Source organism: Henckelia pumila, chromosome 2 (genome assembly GCF_033568475.1).
Source record: "Henckelia pumila isolate YLH828 chromosome 2, ASM3356847v2, whole genome shotgun sequence".
NCBI classification, from domain to species: domain Eukaryota; kingdom Viridiplantae; phylum Streptophyta; class Magnoliopsida; order Lamiales; family Gesneriaceae; genus Henckelia; species Henckelia pumila.
In genome coordinates, this window is record NC_133121.1 from 16,526,689 (window position 1) to 16,551,030 (window position 24,342).

Sequence of the window (24,342 nt, forward strand, 5' to 3'; positions counted from 1 at the left end):
AAGATGTCGGCGTAAGAAAATCATTGCCTTTGCTTTATCTTGTGAGGTTGATATATTAATTTCTTTGATGGTATCACTTAGACCCAATGACTCAAGATGCATTTCTACATCGAGAGTCCATGGCATATAATTCTTTCCAGTGATATCGAGCGCAACGAATTCAATCTTTGCCAAATTTGACATGGTGGTACTAGAAAAATAACAATACATTTTATTAGTTAATTTCCATTAATATGACAATACAAAATAATGGATAAACGAAGATTACAAGTGCGTATACAAATAGAGAAAAAATAGGTGGTGGAAAATCGCTGGTGAGTACAAAACTCGTGAACATGATGATTATAGTCGTTATGAAAAATATCCTTAGAAAAGCCAAAAACTCCATCTTCTTTTTCGAAAAACAAAAAAACCGAGGAGAATGTTTTGAGATGAAGAATGAATTTTGGTGTGATTGAAAATGAGTTTGAGTGAACATATTTATAGGCAAAAAACTAGCCGTTTATGACCGTTTGTGACCGTTGAGGGTAAGAAAAAAATGATTATGTGTTGAATAAAAATTCGTGATAATCATGTGATGCGTATAATGATAATCATAATTAAATATACGCAATAAAATATATATCATATCACGTTATTATAAGGTCAGTGTCCTAGACAACCTCTTATATAATAACATGAAATTATATATTGATATAGTTAGTATATATACATGTATCATATCACGTTATTGTTTAAAAACCTTAGAGGCTTTTATACTTGTCGTATCCCTTACCGGGAGTGTGGGATGTCGTTTTAACATCCTCCCAGGATTTATAACAAGTTTTTAAAAACTAATTTTTTTTTTCATAACATGATAATATATATTAAATATATACACAATAAACAATAAAATAATTATTCTTACTTGTTGAATATTTTTGACTTCTTCTTGTATTTTGGATCGTCGGAAAATATAGAGAACCTTCAAGCGATCGTGCTGATAACGTGTTGTGAAAAAATAAAAATTTACGGTAAAAAGTAAATATTCCAAAACTCAAAATATATCAAACTCTACACTTTATAATATTTTTCTCTCAACTTCAATTGTATTTTTCATCACAAATGAAGACCTATTTATAGATCCACATTTGAGATTAGTCCAAAAATAAATACATCATCATCTACATCATCACACACTAATTTTCCACATTTTACAACTCAATATTCAACATTCAACATTCAATATTCAACATAATATTAATAATAATAATAATATTTTTCAACAATTGATTCATATTTAATACAATACAAATATAATCAGAATCCACAAACTCATACATTCATACAAATATTTTTGATTTAATGCTTCAAAAAATATATTTGAAAATAATTGCTCTGAAAACAAAGAAAGTGCTAACGTTTCTAATTTTAATAATAATAATTTATAGATTTATAAAAATAATGTAATATATAATGCAAATACGTGTATATATAATATAATAAAATAACTTAATTAATTTTTAATTATTTTTATTTGAAAAATCAATATTCTTTAAAATCACTAAATCAATACATTTTCTAAGTTGAATCCACAATTGAAGTCATGTATGTTTGACTAATTAGATAAATAATTAAACCAATTATGTCTTCTTGTTTTTTAAAGAACGAATTATGATTTTTGTTCTTTCAGTTTTTTCATAAAATCAATTTTTTGAGCTCACATTGATACACATATCAATTGATTAGTAAAGAAATTCAAATACAAAAACCAAAACCAAACCAAAACAAAAAAAAAAACTGGTTTTTCGGTTCGGTTAACCGAAAAAAAACAAACTGAACCGAAAACCCGAAAATCAAACCGAAAATTGAATTTTTGGTTTCGGTTCGGATCGGGCGGTTATCCGAACCGTGAACACCCCATATATATGCATAGTTTGGTATACTTGATAAGTGAGTGATTAATAAATTATCATCTTTCATCTCATGTTTGGTACATTTTTAAAAAGCTCATGATAAATCAATGAGCCCGTGATAAATGCTTCTATAAATTGGACTATGTATCCCTTTAATTTGATGTGATAAATTTAATACAAGCAACAAAATACTGCAAAAATCCAAATTTAATTCTTAAATTTATTCATGTGTAAGATCTTGAATAACATTGAAAAATATAATTGATTATTGTAAGGTTAATTACTTAATTTCGTCATTACAATACAATATATAAATTCAATCACTTTTATTAAAATCATACCAAACATTTAATATATTATCTTATTATTTTACTTATCCTTAATTTATCATTGTATTGTATATCATTTACTTATCATATCCTATGTACCAAATTATGCCATATATTTTTATCTTTATGTGGGAGGTAGACAATTTTTTTTATTGGTAATATAAATTCCTTCTGATTTTTAAATTCACAATTGGGAGTTTTAAAATTTTAATTTTATCATTGAAAATGTAATTTATGTAGTAAATGGTAATGGTTAAAAAACGATAGAGATAAAATTAGGAAAAGAAAGATGAAAAATGGTTTAAAAAAAAAGGAAAAAAGGAAAAGAAAAACAGACACGTGTCATTAAACGGGGGAGTAAAGCTCAGGAGGAGCAGACTACCCTCGCCGGGGGTATTATTTTTGAAGAACATGAAAAAGCTCTTACTTTCACAAAACAGCTCGTTTTGTCATCGTTTAGGCTTATTGTTGGAAAAATGCATGAAATCGAGAACATTGAAACCCTGTCAGCAAATCCATGCTTTACTGGTTACTAAACCAGTTGATATAAATTCTTTTTCTTTAAATTCAAAGCTCATAGGTGCATACGCAAGCTGTGGGGATTTGGATTCATCGAGATTACTCTTTCAAGGGTCTCCAAACCCGAACATTTTTGCTTTTAACTGGATGATTTTAACGCTAACTTTTTCTGGTTTTCACGAAGAAGCTATTGGGTATTTTTCTTCATTGATAAGATCAAGAAATCCCGACTTTTCTCAGAATGAACACACTCTGTCGGCTGTGTTGAAGTGTTGTGTCGGTTTACTGGACTTGGACTCGGGGAAACAAGTTCATTGCATGATTTGCAAAACGGGTTTCGAAATGTATCTGCTCGTCTGCAATGCTTTGATGGATATGTACAGGAAGTGCGGGAAGATGTGCTGTGCAAGGAAAGTATTCGATGAAATGAGGGAAAGAGATGTAGTGTCTTGGACTAATATAATTTGTGGGTATTCTGATGAGGGGAAGATGGGAGATGCTGTTGATTTGTTTAATAGAATGAGACTGGAAGACATTAAAGCTAATGAATTTGCTTGGAACTCGATCATAGCTGGGCACGCCAGGAATGGAGATTGTGATGGTGTTTTCAAATTTTTTACTCGAATGAGAGAAGAAGGATTTGTTCCTGATTTGCCTACATGGAATGGAATGATTTCGGGATTTGTTCAAAGCCATAAGGTCAGAGAAGCGATGGAGCTGTTTCACAGTATGTTGGTTGCTGGAGTAAAGCCTAATCCAGTGACTGTGACAGGGCTGCTCCCTGCCTGTGGGATGATTGGTTCAGTCTCTATGGGTAGAGAAATTCATGGCATAATATATCGAACAGAAATCTACGTCAACGTATTTGTGGCAAGTGCTCTTATTGATATGTACTCAAAATGTGGGAGCGTTAAAGATGCCTGGAATGTTTTCACCACAACGTATACCAAGAATGTAGCTTCATGGAATGCTATGATTGGCTGTTATGGGAAGCATGGGATGGTAGATTCTGCTATCAAACTTTTTGAAAAGATGCAGGTAGAAGGAATACAAGCAAATGAAGTTACTCTGAATGCTGTTCTTTGTGCTTGTAGCCATGGTGGCCAAGTCGAGAAAGGCATGGATTTGTTTGCGTCCATGGTTTCATATAATGTCGTAGCTAACCATGAACATTTTGCTTGTGTAGTTGACCTTCTTTGTCGTTTCGGGAGGATGGAGGAGGCTTGTTATATTGTCAAACGAATGCCCGTTGAGGGCACTAATTCAGTTGTTGGAGCCTTTCTCAATGGCTGCAAGATTCATGGAAGGAGTGATCTTGCTGAAAAAATCTCCAAGCGTCTGGGGATGGAGATGAGAAAACCAGGAGATTTCGTGACACTGTCGAATATACATGCTTCTGAAGGGAAGTGGGAAGATGTACAAGATGTGAGGGAGGTGATGAAGGCCAAGAGAGTCCATAAAAAGCGTGGTTTGAGTTCGGTTTAGAAGTTGGTCCAGTAAATGAGAACCCTGAATGGTGTATTGGTGTACTCTAACATACTTGAGTTCAGTCGTGGGACCATAGCGCCTAATCTTGCTTGCACCAACCTGTGGGTTCAACCTCATTCTGGGAATTGGTTTGGTAGCTTTGATGCCTTGTTTGATGAAATTCTTATAGGGACGAAAGATCTTGAGATGTACAACACTGTTGCATAACTTGGTATATATGTCTTGTGTTGTGTGCGTCACTTAAAAGTTTACTATAATATGACATAAATTATATGATATTATATGTTTAAAATCCGTATGCTCTGAAGTTCAAAAAAAAAATCCATATGCTCTGATTTCTCCCTTTCTGTGGATAGAATTTGTGCAAAAAGGTTTGGGGACTTTGAGGAAAAAATAAGTCATTCTAAACCCAAATATAAATAAATAAAAATTAAATCTTGGATCCGATTCCGACCATTCCTTCAAATAATAAGAGAAAGGGTGTCATAATCATAAAATTAATTTCTTAAACGATAAAAAAATAGAATAATGTTAGAGGTACAATCAATATATCGTACAGCGATATTTACAACAATTATGTCGTAATATTTTGTTATTATCTCGTGAGATTTTGATAAGATATCGTGAGATTTTGCATTCAATGTATTTTGAGATTTGATAAATTAAAATTTTGTATTGATTTTTTGTGGTGTAAAAATTATTGTACAAATTTGGTTGTACATGTAGCATTGCTAAAAAAAATATCATATGATTCACCGAAAAATTTGTTGGTAGTCTAAACATCAAATAAGGTATGTTTCTTCAAAATCCTCTTATACTCTTATGCACCTGGCCTAGGGTTGTAATGCGGTAACAGTTTATAATCACTCTTTTTATAAGTGAAATTAAATTAAATACTCCACAAGTGCTGTTCAAACTTTAATTTTAAAATGATCAATTTCATACGTACAAATATACATTATGTATTTTCTCATTTCTTTTCTTTTCTTTTTGTTTGTTTGTTTTTTTTAATGAATTTTCTCATAGTCGTGATCACTTATTACTCGTGTTAAAAAAGACAACTTGAGGCTCCGGGTTAGAGCTGGGTACGGTACGGTATACCGTACCAAACTCTCATACCGTATACCGTACCATATCATATCGGTATGAAGAATTTCATACCGGTATCATACCGAAAATTTGGTATTGAGAATTTTTATATCGAATACCGTACCGGAAATAAAAAAAAATTCGGTATACCGACAAATTTCGATACACCGAAAATTTCCGTACCGGAAATAAAAAAAAATTCGGTATACCGAAAAATTTCGATATACCGAAATTTTTTTCGGTATACCGTGAAAAATTTAAAAATAAATAAATAAATTCGGTATATTCGGTATACCGAAATAAAAAATTTTATATACCGTTACCGATACCGAAAATTTCGGTACGGTATGACGGTATTTTCGGCATTTCGGTATTTTTTCCTAGCCCTACTCCAGATCGGTGGGGGTGAGAGTGGTACACGAGTCGAGTCGAGCTCGACTACCGTACAACTCAAGTTCGACTCAATTTAAAATCAATTTTCAAGTTCAAACTCGTCTCGTAAAAATGTTGAGTTACTCGAGCTCGTGCTCAAAGAACTAGAAAATATTTGTATTATTTTATGGTTTAAATTTTGAATGAAAATGAACAAAAATATCTTAAATTATATGTCTTCTATATATACTAGCGTCTCATAATACGCATTGAGTGCTTGTACAATCGACAATCGTGTCTCGAAGCACACATTGTATGTTTGTATAATCGAGAATTTGTTTCTAATTTATTTTGTTTCATAAATTTTTGTAATTAAGTTGTGAAATAAGAATAGTTTTGTGTTAAAAAAAAAGAGTTAATCAAAGTTTGAAAAAAAGAAAAGAAAATAATAAATATGTTATTGATATATTAAAAAAAATTACAAATTTAATTACTATTCGCCCATATATATTTTTATTAATGGTAAATATACATATAGGTACTCGAGTAACTCATTTGTTAGTTGAGTAAAAACAATGAAAACTCAACTCGAGTGAATAGTTGAGCTACTCAAGCTCGATCAAATCAAGCTCGAGTCAAATTTGATTGAACTCGGAACTACTTATGAATACGTTGATCTGCTTGCACATCTAATCCAATTATGAATACCTTGATCCGTTGCACATCTAATCCAAGTTTGAGGCAAAATCTCGATCCATGTCTTGACAAAGATCACACACGACTAAAAACAAATAGGGTGGGAAAAAAACCCAAAACCGTGGGCTTGAGTTGACTAATATCAATATGATATCACGAGAGAGCTGATTGAAGATGAATAAAGTTGGAGGGGCATTCTGCAATTAAAACTAGAATGCCCCAAATCCAGTTACTGCAGCATTTACAAAGACTGACACACTGGTTGAGATAGATAGATAGATTATTATCTTCAACTCCCTCTCACCATCATTTCTCTGTTTTCTGGTTCACGCGTCTCCCCCTTCTAGCTACTTTTGAGCCCCTTTGTTGCATCAAGAAATGGGATTTTTCCATTTTCACCGACATTCTTGATCTGGGTTCTTCGCCTTTCCCCGATTTTTTTTTTTTTGCTTTACAAGTTACTTGTTTCGCCTTTTCTTCGCCTTATCGAAATCTTGAGATTCAAATTTAATCCGGGCATTGGTGGTTTCTGAGGCATCTGTTTCTACGCATTGTTCAATAGATTCACCCGTACAAATAAGTCAATCTGATGATCTTTTTGGTGAGTGTTTTTATTTTCTTTCGTTTTTTCTAATTATTGTACTTCGATGTTTACTGTTCGTTTATTTTATTTTGCTGTTGTGTTTTTTCGAATGGGGAGATTTGAATATTGGATTTTGTGGCTACTTGTGCTTTCAGTTGTCCATGAATCTCTTCTTGTTTTCTTTGTTTGTCGGATGCAACCTTTTAAAAAATTGCTCTTGCATGCCTCTTTTGGATGGGTGCAATCGTCTGTTATTAACTGTTATGGGGTGCAACATCGCTTGAATCTGAGCTTGGGTTAATTATAGATTTGGTTTCTGTGTATAGATTTATGTGCTGCTTGAGTAGGCTGTGTGTTGTAGAGTTTGTGTAAATAGTTGGATCTTGGTTGATGAATTTTGGCTTTCTGCGTGTTTGCCGCTCTTGAATGGGGGACAAGAATATTAGTCTTCTCAAAAAATACAATTTACTCAACTCCTTTGGTAGTGGTATTTCGACATCGGATATTGGGAGTAGTTTATACTTTGGGATCTTGTGTTGCAGGGAGATTCATTTGAAAATTTGTTGCATTTGCCATTCATTCTTAGCGTATGGGTAGTGTCTGTGTTTTTGAAGAAGCTTACTAACAATGTGTTTGTTCATTGTTCCAAAATGGCAAAAACATGCCCAGAAAATTGTGCAATGTATACATCTATGTTATTCCTGTCCTTATCAATTAGTACTCCACACCTTTCTTCAGGGTCAAAAGTTTTAGCTGCTAAAAAATTGGGTATTGAATAACGAGCAATCTGAAAGGCTAATGGCCCCTCCCGTGGTGCGATTTGCTAATCTTTACATTGAGGTTTTCAATGAAAATATTGTCTATTTGCCCCTTCGTGTAGCTGTATGCTTTGGCTATATAGTTGGATGAAGCTTGAATACAAAGTCTACTGTCTGTTCTGTGAACCGCACTTCTGGTAGACATTTAAAGATTATCAATTTAATCTATCTGATAACACCTTGCTGGCTTGTTTCAGATTGAAACTCTTCAGTTGTGAAAACCAATTCAAGATATACACACTCATTACATTCGTACGGTCCCTCTTTCTTCTTAGTTCATTCTTTATTTTTTTATGTATTTGCTTCATAGTTCCCAAATGTGCTCTTCTTGGATGAAAGAATATGTTAGAGGTCTTGTTGTGATACTACTCTCGGGCTCTGAGATTTAAGGACCTTGTAAAAATTTTGAACCATGATTTTCTTGTTCTCTTTACTCTTGTGTATCATAATGACATATGATCAACCGTGATTTATTTTTCCTCAGAAATATCCACAGCTGTGGTGATAACTCTAATTTTGAAATAATGGGTCGAGGTAGAGCCAAGGGAAAGAAGCTAACCATGACTAACCAAGATGACACTGGCAGTGGAGAAGAAGAAAAGCTTCCTGCGCAGAAGAAAAGGGGACGACCTCAAAAATCACTTAAGGACGAGGTGGATGAAGAAGAAACTCGTAAAATAGAGTATGAGTCCAGTGAAGACACTAGTGATGCACAGAATAAAGACTCAAAAAGGAAGACCGTTGCACAGAACGGAAAAAAACGTATAAAGAATGATGAATCGAAGGAGAAAGCTGATGATTTGGTGAAGGAGGAAAACGGAAATGCAACGAGAATAAATACCGAAGAGTCGGTGAAGTCTAATGGTTTACGCCAAAATAGAAATAGGCGAAAGAGCAAACCTCATCGGGCTGCTGAAGCTGTTGTTGAGTGCAACTGAGACAGCGATATAAGCCGATCCTTTTTCATGTGATGGTTATTGATTTGGAACTTAGAAAATTCTCTTCTTTTATTTTTTTGGCGCCTCATTTTTGGGAACGTTTGACTCGGAAATGATCGTTTTGTTTTGGTATCGTTGTTGCTGATCATACTTCTGAAGATCTTGTATGGATTTTTGATGATTGTTGCTATTATTGTTTCTTGATGAATCTTTGCATGACATAAGATAAGGTAAACCACACTGCAAACTACCTGGAAATAGATCCTACTTCGATCTTTCATGTGTTCGTGTTTGCATTATGTTATGGGAACTCAACTACCCATACCTATTCAGACTGTGAGGCGAGATTAGTAAAGATGGGGTGACATGACATAAAAAAAATCTTTAAAGTTTTTTTTTAAAGTTTTTTGCTCTTTTCGAAAGAAGTAAGATTGCATTTTGATCGATAAACTCAGAGTGTGTTTGCAATCACTAAAAAAAAATTGATTGTTAGATTTTGGATTTAAAAAATCACTTTTGTGTTTTTCTTAAATCAAATTATGTGTTAGCTTATGGTTAACTAAATTGAATCAATGATGATTATGATTCTCCGAAAGTGATTTTAATAAAAAAATCAATGATAAAATCACTATAATCAATTATTTATCAAACATTACCTAATTTTGATTTTTATATTTTCACATTTGTTTCTAAATATTACCAATTTTTTTATTTTTTTTAATTTTTTTATAATCTATACATTTAATCATTTTTACAAATGCATATTTATTTTTGCGAGTCATTTCAAATTTTCAATCTTTCTCCAAATTTTTTTTCGTACATCCAAATCAAGATGCAACCTAATCGAGGTGACGGGTCCATTTCAGGTTTTGACCTGGAAGGGCTCATGATATATTTGTCACAATTAAAATAGCCCAAACTAAGGTCTAAGCTTGTGGGAATCACCTATTTCAGGCCCATTTCATTAGTCCTACTGAAGCCCATCGGTATACTCACGCAGCCTTTTCTTCATGCTAAAACATCAGCTTAGCGATTTCAGTTTCAATCCTCGAAAAAACACGTTTTTGGGGGATTTAGGGCTTAATTCGCGCGGGAGAAGAGCATTAATGGGTGTCGAGTGTTGAACAGTGAGCTTTCCGATTGCTTGTGCGGGGGAAAATCGAAAATGGAAACCCCAGGAAGCAGTGAGAGCCCGGCGGAAACGAAGAAGTTGAAGGGGAAAACAACCAGAAAGCCCAAAGGCGCCGCCGCCGCCGCCCAAGTTCTCAAACAAAGTTTGTCCGCGCATAAGCTTTTATTACTATCTCGCTAGTGTTTATTATATGTTTTGTTGAAGATTTTTAGGTGGATTTTTTGTTTTTAGTTTCTGAAATGCTATCGTTGTATGTTTTTGTTGGTGATTTTTTGCAGAATCGCCGGCTGAGTTTTTTGCGGATAACAAGAATATTGCCGGGTTTGACAATGTGAGGTTTATGATTGGGATCAACATTGTATTCTAATTCTATTGAGGATTGCATTTGAGTAATTTTTTTGAATCTTTAGTTTTAATTTTGCCGCCCACGATACCTGCTTGAATACCCAACGTTTTCACTTTTTACAAAGAAATTCACGTGAATTATGAATTCTCAAAAGATGTAAAGCATCTCTGATCCATACACTAGCAAAATCTTGGAAAATGCAGAACGTAATGTACATACCTGAAAATGGAGGCTTGGTAGAAGTTAAATTCTTCTCTTCTGTATTCTAAGTTTTCCATTCTTTATATGTATTTCCTTGTTTCACAGCCAGGAAAATGCCTGTACACTACTGTGAGAGAACTTGTTGAAAATGCACTTGATTCCGCTGAATCAATTGCTGAGCTTCCTGTAATAGAGATAACCATGTATGTGTGCTACATATAATTCTTGATAGATCTTGATTTGACTTTGATTGTGGTTGATGCTTGATTTTTAATTGCTTGATCATTCCAGCGAAGAGATCGAGAAAAGAAAGTTCAATTCTATGATTGGTCTTGCGGATCATGGACGCGTTGATGAAGAGCTATATGATGATTTTGAGACAGAAAAGGCCCGTGAGGTGTGTCTATGTTTACAGCTAGTTCTTTGCTGCCATGTTATTAGATTCCATATTATCAAGTGTGTGAGGATATGGACCCAAATGTTGGTGGTGGTTGGTTGTCTAAGGTTTTTATTTTTTAATAGAAAAGGCTTGCCAAAGAAGCACGTCTGCAAGAGATCCAGGCAAAGAATGCTTCTATTGGGAAGAAAGCCAAGGCACCAGTTGCTGCAAAATCTATAAAGAGTCGTGAGGCATCATATTATAGAGTTTCATGTAAGGTACAAATCAATTCTCTTATAACAGTATACGCAATTCTCTATTTAAATACTTTTATATTTTCATTTTTTCTTTGTTGTAGGATAATGGAAGAGGAATGCCACATGATGATATTCCTAATATGTTTGGACGAGGTGTTGAATCTCATTGTGATATTTTATTAATTATTTTTATGAGATTTTTGAAGTTGCTGTATTGCTTGAAAGTAATTTAACATGATACTGCAGTTGCTCGAAGTCGGATGCAACCTCGTAAAAATTGTTACTTTTTGTTTGTTTCCTTTTATTTGAGCTTGAGCAGCATCTTTGCAGTTTTATCTGGAACTAAATATGGTTTAAAACAGACACGCGGGAAGTTCGGACTTGGTGCCAAGATGGTAGGTTTCACTGTTATTTTGTTCATGTATCTGTGCGAATGTTTTATTTACACATTCCTCAGCATTAATCATGACTTGTATGGTTTTTATAAGGGTATGTTTAGTGCCTGGGAACGAGATGGGACTGGAATAGACATTCTCAACCCATTCTATTCTTTGTGCTTTGATTACCATGAGAATTGGAATATCCATTTCAAAGTGAACGAGAATTGGCATTCTCTGCATTTTGTTAAGTTTACAGTTTAAACTATTCTCATTCTCCCAACTTATTTATGTATATATATTCTTTCGTTTTTGTTGTTTGAAATGTTTCAATAATAAATCTTTATAATTTTTTCATAAATATCAAAATTAATTATTTGAAAATAATATTAGTGATAATTTAATAATGATCATATTATGATTATTATTATTATTAAATAGATATTTTAAAAATAATAATAATAACATCAATGAGGTATTAATTTTAATTATAAAAGAACAATAATAATTATTAGCCAAAAAACAATTGTTAACAATGAATAATAATAAAAATATAATAATGATACTAATATTAATAAGTTTAATTTAATTATTTGATACTACCCATATTAATAATGATAACGATAACAATGATAAATAAATTAATGATAGCAATCATAATCATAATAATGATAAAATGAATCATAATATTAATGATTTATTAATACTAAACAACTTCTGAATAACTATTATTTTAAAATTTGTTAATGAAACTGTAATTTGACTATTAAGCTAATTTCATTCCATTCATTTCCCAGTTCTTTTGGCACAAATTATGGGAATGGAATTTCCGTTCCTAACTTATTCCACCAAGTATACCAATCATGACACTAGAGTAATTGGACTGCCAATTATGGCTTCCAATATGGCTCCCCTTTGGGGCTTGAGAAGTGGAAATTTTAATATAATCCTACCAAAGCATTGTATTTTATTTGTGTCTGACATCTGCAGGCGCTTATTTGGTCCAAGATGAGTACTGGACTGCCTATTGAGATCCGTTCATCGATGAAGGGGCAAAGTTACTCATCATTTTGCAGATTAGATATTGATATTAATAGGTATTTCCAAATTATGGTTTAAAACTTCTGTTGGAATTTTTTGGTTTTTAATAATAGACTCCATGAAAAACTGATTGTCTTTGAGTGATTAACATATAGGAACATTCCTCACATTCATGTACATAATAAACAAGATAACAAGGAAAAATGGCATGGTGCTGAGATCTATATAGTCATTGAAGGGAACTGGACTACATATCGTGTATGAACCCCCTAATACTTAATTTGAAATTTTGAGAATGTTTGTTTGAAACTGCTTTTCTCTCCAGCAAGTTCCTTATGATTGTACCGTTTCCTTGCTTTGTGGCTTTCTTTGTTTCTACAGTCCAAAATACTGCATTACATGCGACAAATGGCTGTCATCACTCCTTATGCAGAGTTTCTCTTTAAGTTTTTGTCAGAAGTACCAGAGTACTCTCTCTTTCTGTTGATCAGCCAGTCTCTTGAATTTCCTTCTGTTGTTTTAAACCAAGTGACTAATTTTTTGTTTTCTTTGAAGAAAAATTGTCACCGTCAAATTTGCTAGGAGGACAGATATAATGCCTCCAGCTCCTCTTGAAACCAAGTATCATCCGTCAGCAGTGGATTTGCTTTTGATCAAACGGCTTATTGCGGAAACCTCGAAGCCTAAACTTTTGCAATTTCTTCAGCATGAATTTGTGAATGTTGGGAAGCCCTATGCTGAGCGATTAATTGGTAAGAGATTGTTATCATTTGAGACAATGTCAGAGCACCATACTCAAACTCTATGTAAGAATGATTTTGCCATAGGGTGTGAAGTTAGCTAGATGCATGCGCATTGTACGGTACTTTTTTTAATTAATTGACACAGGATTGTATTTTCACATTTAGGGGAAATGGGCCCTGATTTTGGCCCAAGTATGCCAGTTAAATCTCTCACCTCACAGCAAATTGTTCGGATTCATCAGTTGTTCCGTCAAGCGAAGTTCGATGATCCCAGTGGTGATGTAAGTTATTATGTTGGTGTATTCTGGCCTTGTATCATTTTCTTTCAGTATAAATCCTTTGCACTCTTTTTTTATTGTCATGGAATTTTGGAGTTGATTCTTGATTCATGCGAACATTCTGCTCTATGTCTTCTGATGATTTAGCTTTTTATGTTAACTTTGAGTTATCTGCAGTGTCTTAGTCCTGCTGGAGAATACAATCTCCGTTTGGGAATTGTAAAGGAATTGCATCCAGATATGGTTGCGACTTATTCAGGAAGGTACACTGAACTATTATGCCTCCTGTAATTAGATGATTTATTCCTTATTTAGAAGAAAATTATTTATTAGAAAAAAGAATTAAGACCATCAGATGTCTCGTGCAGCGCTCAAGTGTTCGAAGGCCACCCTTTCATTGTGGAGGCTGGAATTAGTTTGGGCGGAAAAGATGTCAAACAGGTGAGTTTTAGCTGTGCTCTAGGTTCCTTCGATTCTTTTGAATTCTGAGCTTCAGGAACTGTCGTATTTTCAGGTTTTTTTATTTTGCTGACGATTCTATGTTAAGATATCAATATTTAATCACAAAATAGTTGAACAATGTTTAAAATTCTAGTATTGACATTTGTATTTCATATATCGGGAGAACTTATAGGGCCTAAACATTTTCCGATTTGCCAACCGGATTCCACTTCTGTTCGAGCAAGGTGCTGATGTTGTCACGAGGACTGCTATAAAGAGAATCAAGTGAGTGCTGCATGCTATTTCATCAATATTTTAAAAATATGTGAATTTTTAGTGATGTTGGCTGGATCAATGTAGTGTCCAGTATTTTCTACATGCAGCTATCTGCGTTAAAGTTTCTCTAGTTACTTTTCCCTGGTAAAACAAATTTAGGATGGGCCCCGTGAATTCTTTGCCTAGTCCTAAAATTGATGTCCATTTTTCAGTTGGAACAGTTACAAGATCAACCAAGCACAAGATAAGATTGGGGTATTTGTGAGCATTGTAAGCACCAAGATTCCTTTCAAAGGAACCGGAAAGGAGTACATTGGTGATGACATTAATGAAATAGCTTCTGCCGTCAAGGTATGGACGTATCTGATTTTACTTCTCTATATAAGAGAGCATCTGGTAACTGGAATATGTTGAATCTCCAGACAGCTATTCAGCAGTGCTGCGGACAGCTGAAATCTAAAATAGTTAAAAGAATTCAAGCTCGTGAGCAGCAGGAGAGAAAACGTAGTTTGAGCAAGTTGGTCTTCCTCTCTCATTTTGTGTGTAATAAGAACTACGAGAAGAAAACTTTGATCTCATATTTCTACCAATTTTCAGGTACATTCCAAATGCCACGGGTGCTATATATGAGATTTTAAAAGACATGTCTAGTTCTCATGCTTCTAAGAAGAGACGTTCTGAAGACAAGGATGCAGAATTACTTAGACAAGTTTCAGCTAAGTTAGTAACCGAAGTGACGTTACGGGAGAAGCTCACTCAACATGTGGAACAGGTGAGAATTTCATCATTTTCTTGTTAAAAATTTTGGCCCACCTTGCAACATTGGCAGAGATGATGCAGTTTTCCAACATGAAACCTGCATGTACTGTATGTCGCTGTTAATACTTTCACTATGCCTGTGGAAACACAATATTCTCTCCTTAATTTGTTGGCCCACAATTTTTACTTTAGACTGCTTCTCATATTGCCTCTTATCCTATGTCGTGTATAAACTTACTGTTTTTTCAGGTGGACTATGAGATGGCTTTGGAGTATGCAACCCAAACTGGGGTGACTGAGGAACCCAGAGACGACATTTATATACAATCCCTAAAAACTGAATGCAAATTCACTGATTTCTACAGCCCTGTATTTGTCTTCAGGCTCATTCATTAGGTACACTCCGATATCTGAATTTGTCATTGTGTGTTCTGTTTCCATACATAATGAATTTGGTGTTTTGCAAAAGAAATGCAAGTGACGAAAGGTAGTTGTACTTATAAGCATGAGCACATAAAGTTTGTTTTAGAAATTATATAGGTCGAAACGTTAGTTCTTTGTGAGCGGTAATTGATCTTACTAGACTATGTTGTATCCATTGACGTATTAAGAACTGAGATGTGTCGCTCTACTTGTATTTGATTTAAAATATTTGAGTTGTACACGATAAATATCTGCACATTTGTCACTCTCTTGTTTTCCCTCATATTCACTGTAGCATTGCTCATTTTGTTTTGTTTTTTCCCCTCAAATTTGATTCTGCGTTAGTTTTCTTGATTCTTTTGGTCAAACCAAATTTGAATTGGATTAATACACTTTCGCCAATCATTCTATTAGATTTCATTCTACAACCACTTTGTCAAATCATATTGCTAAAGCCACGAGAGTGTGACACCATCCATTGGAGAAAGAATAAATAATTATCAAATTGCATGGAATCAAAATAGTTGATCTCTATAATTTTATAATTTCTGCTGACACCACTTTGCTCACATTGATTTTATTAACATAAATGTGAGATTCAGATGTACTTAGGCCAGTTGATTTTGTTTTTAAATATTAATATTCTGTTTATTTTAGTTAAATGCACATATTGTTCATTGTATGCTTGAATTTATTATTGGAAATAATTTTGATATTTCACAATTGACCTTGCTATAAACACTAGCAAACACGCTTAAAAATGTTGCAGCGGAGTTGTATAGGGAGGATTTTTCAATAATTTTGTCCTACTTACATAACTGCAGTAAATAGAGTAATTTGTACCAAGAAAACATGGAAGTTAACAATAACAGCTAGTCTTTTTTTTTTTTAATTTTAAAGTAGTTTAACAGCTAGTCTTTGGTTAAACTAACAAGGCTAAAATCAAGTGATAGAGTTAAAATGGTTGTCTTTGATATGAAACGCTTAGAAATTTAGTTGAGCACATAACTTAAAAACACAAAATAGATATTAAAATATAAAGCAAATATTAATTATATTCTGTAGCATAATTTATAAGACACAATTATATTATAAATTGAGTTATAATTTTGGGTGTGCCATAATCGGTTTCGATAAATTTTGGTCTGATTTTTCGAATGTTTAATCCAAAAACCGAACCATTTTAGTGAGAAAAATTTAACTGTTAACTGAAATAGTGGTCGTTGCTATTATTACTACTAGAACTAGTTTTATATATATAGAAATTTTTAGCTGCCCAACCAATGATGCTGAACTCGTTTTTGATCACTAAAACTCGTTACCGTGTTTTAGTTTTGCGAAAAAAAACAACTAAAACCCGGACGAGATGGAAAAATATTGTTGGGCAGCTGAAAAATCATCTATATATATACATAGAAATTTTCAGTTGCCCAACCATATTTTCTCACTTCGTCCGCGACAACTAAAACCCGGTATCGGATTTTAGTGATGTAAAAAAAACAAAAATCACTAAAATCCTGTACCGCGGACGAAGTTAGAAACATAATTGGACAGCTGAAAATTACATAGACCAAATATCAATTTGGTCTTCTATGAATTGAAGTGTGATATTTAAATCTAGTATTTCTTGTTTAATCAATTATGGTTTCTTAATTAGTTCCGACGGTCAATTTAATTATTTTTTGTCAAAATTTTGTAATTAAATGGCTAAAATTATTATGAGTTTTTTCATAATTATATGGTTAAAAAAATTTGTTTCATAGCCAAGATCGTGAGTTCGATTCTCATTAATTGCAGGAGTGTAATTATTGAAAAGGAGATTGTTAGAGAACAATAATTGTCATGTTGGGTAGAGCGATCGAATTATGGTGTTGGAGTCTAGGGATGTAAATGAATCGAGCCAATTAGTGAGCTTTTCGAGCCAGCTCGATAAATATTTGATTCGTATTCGAACTTATCGAACTCGAGTCGAATACGAAAATGTTTGAACCTTTTTTTTGAACGGAACTCGAGTCAAATTATTTTGTTCGATAGTTCGCGAATATTTCGTGAGCCTTAATATTTTATTAATATAATTATATAATAAATATATATACATTTCGAACTTATTCAGACATTTTCAGCTATTCGAACCATAATATCCGAGCAATAGTTCGAATAGTTTATGAATAGGTTTAAATATTTCGAGCCGAACTCGAACTCGCACTTCATTTCGAGCCGAGCTCGAGCCAAAATATTTGAAATTTTTGAGCTTCGAATCGAGCTCGAACTCGAATATACTTAATTCGAGTCGAATTCGATCCTTAAATTTTTACCATTATTCGACTCGATTTGGTTCGTTTGCACCTCTATGATAGACTGAATTTTTTTTTTTTGAGTTGCACCAATAACACTAGCTATATCTTTTGGTAAAGCGGCAAACGTTCGGTCATATATATATATATATATATATATATATATATATATAAAAGCACGTGCGTTGCAAGTGGCAAAACAATGAAACCGATATTATATATTAATAATTATATTACATGTTAAAATAAATAAATCGGTCAACTCTATATTGAATAGCTGAAAAAGACAAGAGTTGAATTTAGGCAAAAAAAGATGAGAAATAATAGAACAAAAATGATATGAGTATTTATTTATAAACGAGACATGTGTTAACCTTTCTACTATATGATTGTTCAAGCAGCAAAGAGTTTCTTGTTATATGACGCAGTCTTTCTTTTAATAAATTTTTTTGCCTCAGAATTTGTGAATTCGCTTAATTAAATTTATTGTTTTTTCTTTTGTCAAAACTTATAGCAGATCAAACTTACAATAAATGTGTTAACCTCTCACTATACTCATACAAATGGCTTAAAAACAAGGTTATAAAAAAACATGAATTGTGATGAAACACCACGAAAGCTTCAAGCATTAGAAAATTAAGCGAGCTTCATGCTAAATTAAGCATGGAATTTTTTTTAGTTTTATTATAATTCTAATTATATCAAGTAATTAATAAATTAAATAATATATAAACTTAAAATTGAGAATAAATGCATAAATTTTCAAGTTATAAAAACATGAATCCCAAAATCACTATTTGTGTGAAAAAAAACTTTCTTCCATCGCAGTTGGATCAAGTATCATTTATAACATTAGTAGAAAATAGTGTGTAAAAAAACATAGACATTTAAGTAATACAACATGCAACTTTTTTTTTATTTAACTATCCATATACTTTTTTGTAAAATTTATTGGAAAATAGTGAATAAAAAATAAGAATATTTACTTAAATTCATAATTACAACTCAAATAGTGTATACCAAACAATGATATTTAAATTAATGATAATTGGAGCTCATATTTATTATAGTAATAAATATATATAATAGATAATAAATAATAGATCATCAAAAAAATAATGTGTAAATAACTGTTGGGTACAATAATTGTCCCTGTTTGGTAGAGCGATTGAATCGCATAACGGTTGGGCTGCTGTGCGATATTTTAAAAGATTTACAAGGTCAAACTTATATATTATGATATAAGATTTATTATTCATGCATCTTAATATCGAAAAATTCACTAAAAATATATTGATTTATATTGTAGCTCTCATGTTAGACAATCTAGTTTTGATGATTTGATGTCTTCAAGAATATCAGTAGACAGTAGTAAATGCAACATAATATTTTTTTTTCCAACAGATATATGTCAGATGACTTTAAAAAGAGAAGTAATAGTCATTAAAAAATATTCACCGGTTACAAAAGATAAAGAATAAATTCAGTAGACTGCTTTTCATATCTCATGTATACTATTTGTTATATAATGTTCCTAGTTAAATTTATTTTTTCATTACAATTCATTCATTGGATCGTACAAAAGCATTTATTGTCGTCACCATTTTTGGAATAAATCATCTTCAAAAAACTCAAACATTTATAGTTTATCTCAAGTCTTGGATCCATCATGCAAAAAACGTTTGATCAAATTCAGAATATTGCTTATGCTACTGTTTTTCATAAACAATTATTGTATCTTTTGTAAAGTGTGAAGAAGTTGTTATATGAGGAAATAATATTTTCCAAAATTTTCAATATTGATTATCATAGTGTGTTGCTTGCTAGGAGATTCAGTAGTCAAAGTTAAGATTGTTGAAGTAGATTTGTTTGTCGTCTGTGTCTATCAATTTAGATATTGAAAACCAAAACACATGAATATGATATATATAGTTGATATTTTTATTTAAATATATAATTTAAACATATAAATATAATTTTTATGGTTAATGACTACAAGTAGAATAAATAAATTAGAAAATTAGAAGATCTGAAAAAAGACATATAATTTTATTTAAACATATAATTTTTAGCTAATTTCCACGAGTAGAATAAAGAAATTAATTGTTGTGCGGTTTAAAATATTTGAGTTGCATCATTGCCACCAGCTATAGCTTTTGGTAAAGAGACAAGCGTTCGGTCTTACGATAATCTTGTAATATTAACAGAAAATAGTGTTTAATAAATGATTAAATATATTTTGTAGGAAAAATTAAATCAAATAAAAAAGATCAAATAATAAATATCAAATAATAAAAAGAGCAAATAATAAAAAAATATGAAGGTGTACAATAAAAAAATATTGTATAAAAAATAAAAATATTTAAGTTAATATAAAATTTTTACCCATATGTTTATAATAGTAGATTATAAAAAATTAAAATAATATAGATATTAGATAGAGTAAATAAATTAAAGTACACTATGCAAATTTTTATTTTAAATATCATACTATCTTATAAAAGTATTATTAGTAATCCAACTTGTTCATATGTGAATTATAAAATCTTATAAAATCTTAATAGTATTTTTTTATATTTGAAAGAGTGCATGATATACTTTTTAAATAAATTATTTAAATAAAGAGTCATATAAATAAATTATTTAAAGAAAAAAACAGATTAATTATTTGATAATGAGAAAAGGGTAGTCAAGTAAATTAACAAATAAACTCACATATTTATATATAAATAAGTAATAAGTAATAAGTCATAAGTAATAGAAATAGATAGATAATAGATATAAATATAATAATAATAAAACAAAGAACACATTAAATTAAAAATATTAATGAAAGAAAAAAATATGAGTAAATTCACAATTCAACTCATATATTTATATATGTAATGTAATAGAATAGATATGTAATAATGATAATAATAATAGATTTTTATATTTGAAAGAGTGCATGATACACTTTTTAAATAAATTAGTTAAATAAAGAGTCACATAAATAAATTAATGAAAGAAAAAAACAAATTAATTATTTGATAATGAGAAAAGGGTAGTCAAGATTTATATATGTAATAAAAATAGATAATAATAATAATAATAATAATAATAATAATAATAATAATAATAATAATAATAATAATAATAAAACAAAGAACACATTAAATTGAAGAAATTAATGAGATAAGGACATATGAGTAAATTCACAATTTAACTCACATATTTATACATGTAATAGATAATAGATAATAGATAATAGATATATAATAAAATAAAAAACACATTAAATTGAAGACATTAATGAGAGAAGGACATATGAGTAAATTCACACAATTCAACTCACATATTTATAAATATTTATATTATATTTATATATGTAATAAAAATAGATAATAGATTTAAATAAATTATTGAAAGAGAAAAACAAATTAATTATTTGAAAATGAGAAAATGGTAGTCAAGTTTTATATATGTAATATAAATAGATATAATTATAATAATAATAAAACATAAGAACACATTAAATTGAATACATTAATGAGAGAAGAACATAAGAGTAAATTCACAATTCAACTCACATATTTATATATGTAATAGATAATAGATAATAGATATATATATCAAGAGTAAAAATTTTGTGAGGCCGCCTTCCAAATTTATATACATGAAACGAGTCGATCTGATCTATATTTATAACGAAAAATAATTTTGAAATGAAAATGTTTTTTCATGAATTGAATCGAATCGGATATTTGTTTCATAAAATTGACGGTGAAGTAAAATGATACATGATATACTTCAATAAAGTGATCTCCTCGGATAAGCTGAAGAAGCTCCTCCAAATAAAAGATGAACTGCTGCTGACCTGAAACCACTAACAAGAGTGTTAAGGGGGGCCGGAAGGTGTTCCGACGTATCCCCTCCGACGCTCAAGTCAGATGATAGGATAGCGAAAATATAGAGAGTGGTGTGTGCACACGAGTGAAAAATTAGGATGCAAATAATGAAAGTGAACCTGGTATTTATAGGAGAGGGCTCCGAGTTTAGCGCCTACTTTCCTTATCAAGAATCCGCGAATTCCGGGATCACAATCCCGAATATTTAGGCTGAGATCTCGCCCGAATCTTATCTGACAAAAGAAATAACAATACACTTAATCTGAGCTGAACAGTCATCATGAGGATGCTATACTGCTGCTTTCCCTGAGGTTATATGGAAAAGGGGTGAGTGAGTTATTGTTGAACCCCTGAACTCCACCTGAACACTGATCCTAACATCTTAGCTAGCTCATCAAGGTTATTCAACCCCTCTACTAAGCTAACTCCCTACTGACATCGGAGCTGAGATGAACTCCAGAGCTCCCAACCCGAGTTGGAGAGGATGGTGAAGAAATTTGTCTGAGCTCCCGAGCTCCCGAGCCGAGCTGGAGGTAATGGTGGAGGAGCTTGGCTGAGCTCCCGAGCTCCCGAGCTGAGCTGGACATTACAATGGGAGAGCTTGGCCGAGCTCCCGAGTTCCCAAACTCCCGACCCGAGCTGACCCCCCAGACGATTCTGGCTAGCTAAGGATTGATCTTTATCTTAGGGTCATCTATGAGTTGAGGTGATTTCCTCTTCCGGGTATCACAAGTCCCTCCCATAAAAGTCGAATTGAGGTCAAAGACTCGAAATTCGTTTTTATGCCGAGATGACCCTAAATGGATGCCGAGCTAAGGTGCCTGGGCGAGGTTACCCTCGACTGTACAGAGCTGAGGCACATGAGTGAGGACAACTGTAATTCTAATAACACGTGTCATCATGTAACGGTAACTTTTCAAATTTCAGAAAATTCGAGCCGTCTATCTTCCAAAAAATCAACGGCCTGGATTCATTTGCTCCTTCTATAAATAGGTCTTGACTGTGAAAATTCATTTTCACCTTTTCCCTCACTTTGCTTCTCTTAATTTTCTTTCAGATTCCCTTTTCCGAGCTCCCGTGTTTTCTTGATTCTTCTGTTACCGAGCTCCCCGCCTAAGTATCCTTGTAAGTAATGGTCTCCTCCTCCCGAGCCAACTCAGGAAGCTCGGATGAAATATTCCGAGAGGTGGATCGATTTGATTCCCTCGCACTTACCCCCGCAGGAGAGCCTACAGGCCAGGACCCTGCTCACCCCTCAACCTCGGTTCGGGATGATGACCTGGGCAATGACCCAGAAGCCTCTGTGGTGCCGTGGTTTGAGCAGTATCCCTCCGAGCTAGATGCCTCGGATGAGGAAAAGATAAGAGCTCTATCCCACGCCCCGAAGACTTATGAATTCATCATTCCTGACCCCACAGACCGAGCTAACCACCCTCCTCCAGGGTATTATACTTTTTATTTAGATCAGCTGGAGGCAGGTCTTAGATTTCCCCTCCCCTTACTTTTCCAACAGCTCAGCCGATACTATGAGCTTCACCTAGGACAGTTCACCCCCAACTCCTTCAGAACTCTCTGTAGTTTTGTAGTTCTTTTTAGGACTCTGGGCTTCGAAGTTAAATGTTTTACCATTTGTAACTTCTTGCTGCCCAAACGTTCTGAGGAGGGCCCCTTTTATTTTTCCTGCCGCCCCAACTGTAAATTTTTTAAGGGTTCTCCCAGCTCCAATAAAAATTGGAAAAATACTTTCTTTTTTGTATGTCCCTCCGACGATTGGGACATATGTTCATCTTGGAGGGATGTTCTCCCACTCCTACCTGTTCCCGCCCTGGGCTTCCGTCAAGGGAAATTGTTTACTGGAGCCCAAAGGGCTATAGGGGGAAGGTGCTTTGATGTCTCTGCCCTTTTGGCAGAGGACCTGCTCTGCCACCATGGGCTCAGCTCGGCATATGTTTCTGTTCGAGGAAACTTAGGTACGGCCCTTCCCCCGCCCGTGCTCCGCTTTACTAATATTATTCTCTCTCATTTCCTGTCCTGACCTTCCCTATGTCTCGTGCAGAAAAAAGGGTTATGGATTCAGCCATGAAGAGAATGTTGGAGAAGAAGAAAGCAACTGCCCCATCAGGGGGCCGGGCTGAAGGGAGCTCAGCCAAGTCCAAAGCCCCTTCACCACGGGCCACTAGCAAGCCTGAGCCTTCTGCCACCCAGTCCAAAGGCTCGAAAAGGCGAGCACCGTCAAGCCCTCACCCTGAGGTAGTGGAGCTGGACTCCGGGAAATCTTCTATTCCGGAGGTGGCACCCCTTCGTCAGTTCAAGGCGGAGAAGCCTCAGACTCCCGTGGTCCGGTGCAGGACCAATTTCTTCGAAATGTACCACGATGCCCTGCGTATTGTGGGGGTCGGGCCTACTCCAACGGCTGGGTCAGTCCTCCGGGATATGATCTCCCAGGCTGACGCCGATTATGTGAAAAGCCTTGGATGGGCTGAGCTGATGCAACGTTCTAACACTGCCTCAGCTGAGGTAACCTTCCCTTATCCATTACTTTATGTTCCTCTTTTATATTCTCTTTTAATTGTTCTTTTCCTTTTCTAGGCTGCTGTCCTGAACGCCGAGATGTCCCTCCGAGCTTCCATGACTCGAAAGCAACTTTCTAAGGATGCCCGAGGTTATGAAGCTCATTTTGCTGAGCTTAACCAGTTAGCGGAGGACGCGAAGCTTGGTTATGAGAAGGAGGTGGCCAATCTCCGAGCCCAGATGGAGGAAATGAGGATGGGCTTCCAAGCT

General features: G+C 33.5%; 3 protein-coding genes across 5 annotated transcripts; all 3 read left to right on the top strand.

The window, feature by feature from the left end:
- Positions 1-2,626: 2,626 nt before the first annotated feature.
- LOC140884343 (pentatricopeptide repeat-containing protein At5g59600-like) lies at positions 2,627-4,477 on the top strand. The gene has a single exon (XM_073291075.1). The coding sequence runs from the start codon at positions 2,636-2,638 to the stop codon at positions 4,226-4,228; it is 1,593 nt and encodes a 530-aa protein (XP_073147176.1). The 5' UTR covers positions 2,627-2,635; the 3' UTR covers positions 4,229-4,477.
- Positions 4,478-6,648: 2,171 nt separating this feature from the next.
- LOC140881167 (uncharacterized) lies at positions 6,649-8,935 on the top strand. Of its 2 annotated transcripts, XM_073286253.1 has the most exons (3): positions 6,649-6,989; positions 7,987-8,041; positions 8,274-8,935. In XM_073286253.1, exon 3 carries the CDS (start codon positions 8,314-8,316, stop codon positions 8,725-8,727), a length of 414 nt encoding a protein of 137 aa, XP_073142354.1. In that variant the 5' UTR covers positions 6,649-6,989; positions 7,987-8,041; positions 8,274-8,313; the 3' UTR covers positions 8,728-8,935. The 2 variants fall into 2 exon arrangements, with proteins under 2 accessions (XP_073142354.1, XP_073142353.1); XM_073286252.1 differs by lacking the exon at positions 7,987-8,041.
- A 776-nt stretch (positions 8,936-9,711) lies between these two features.
- Positions 9,712-15,628, top strand: LOC140881166 (DNA topoisomerase 6 subunit B). 2 transcript variants are annotated; one of them, XM_073286250.1, is made up of 19 exons: positions 9,712-10,001; positions 10,138-10,190; positions 10,512-10,609; positions 10,698-10,803; positions 10,929-11,063; positions 11,144-11,195; positions 11,373-11,437; positions 12,410-12,516; positions 12,616-12,718; positions 12,842-12,927; positions 13,016-13,212; positions 13,369-13,484; positions 13,659-13,744; positions 13,850-13,922; positions 14,116-14,207; positions 14,411-14,549; positions 14,621-14,715; positions 14,796-14,970; positions 15,207-15,628. In XM_073286250.1, the coding sequence occupies exons 1-19, from the start codon at positions 9,893-9,895 to the stop codon at positions 15,351-15,353; spliced, it is 2,034 nt and encodes a 677-aa protein (XP_073142351.1). In that variant the 5' UTR covers positions 9,712-9,892; the 3' UTR covers positions 15,354-15,628. The 2 variants fall into 2 exon arrangements, with proteins under 2 accessions (XP_073142351.1, XP_073142352.1); XM_073286251.1 differs by lacking the exons at positions 9,712-10,001; positions 10,138-10,190 and having other exon boundaries at positions 10,934-11,063.
- Positions 15,629-24,342: the final 8,714 nt, after the last annotated feature.

Excerpts from the sequence above, each read along its gene's own strand:
- LOC140884343 (XM_073291075.1), top strand. The coding sequence starts at position 2,636 with ATGAAAAAGCTCTTACTTTCACAAAACAGCTCGTTTTGTCATCGTTTA.
- LOC140881167 (XM_073286253.1), top strand. The coding sequence starts at position 8,314 with ATGGGTCGAGGTAGAGCCAAGGGAAAGAAGCTAACCATGACTAACCAA.
- LOC140881166 (XM_073286250.1), top strand. The coding sequence starts at position 9,893 with ATGGAAACCCCAGGAAGCAGTGAGAGCCCGGCGGAAACGAAGAAGTTG. Across the intron at positions 11,196-11,372 it reads TCCTAATATGTTTGGACGAG|TTTTATCTGGAACTAAATAT; the intron begins GTGTTGAATCTC and ends GCATCTTTGCAG. Across the intron at positions 14,716-14,795 it reads AGAAAACGTAGTTTGAGCAA|GTACATTCCAAATGCCACGG; the intron begins GTTGGTCTTCCT and ends ACCAATTTTCAG.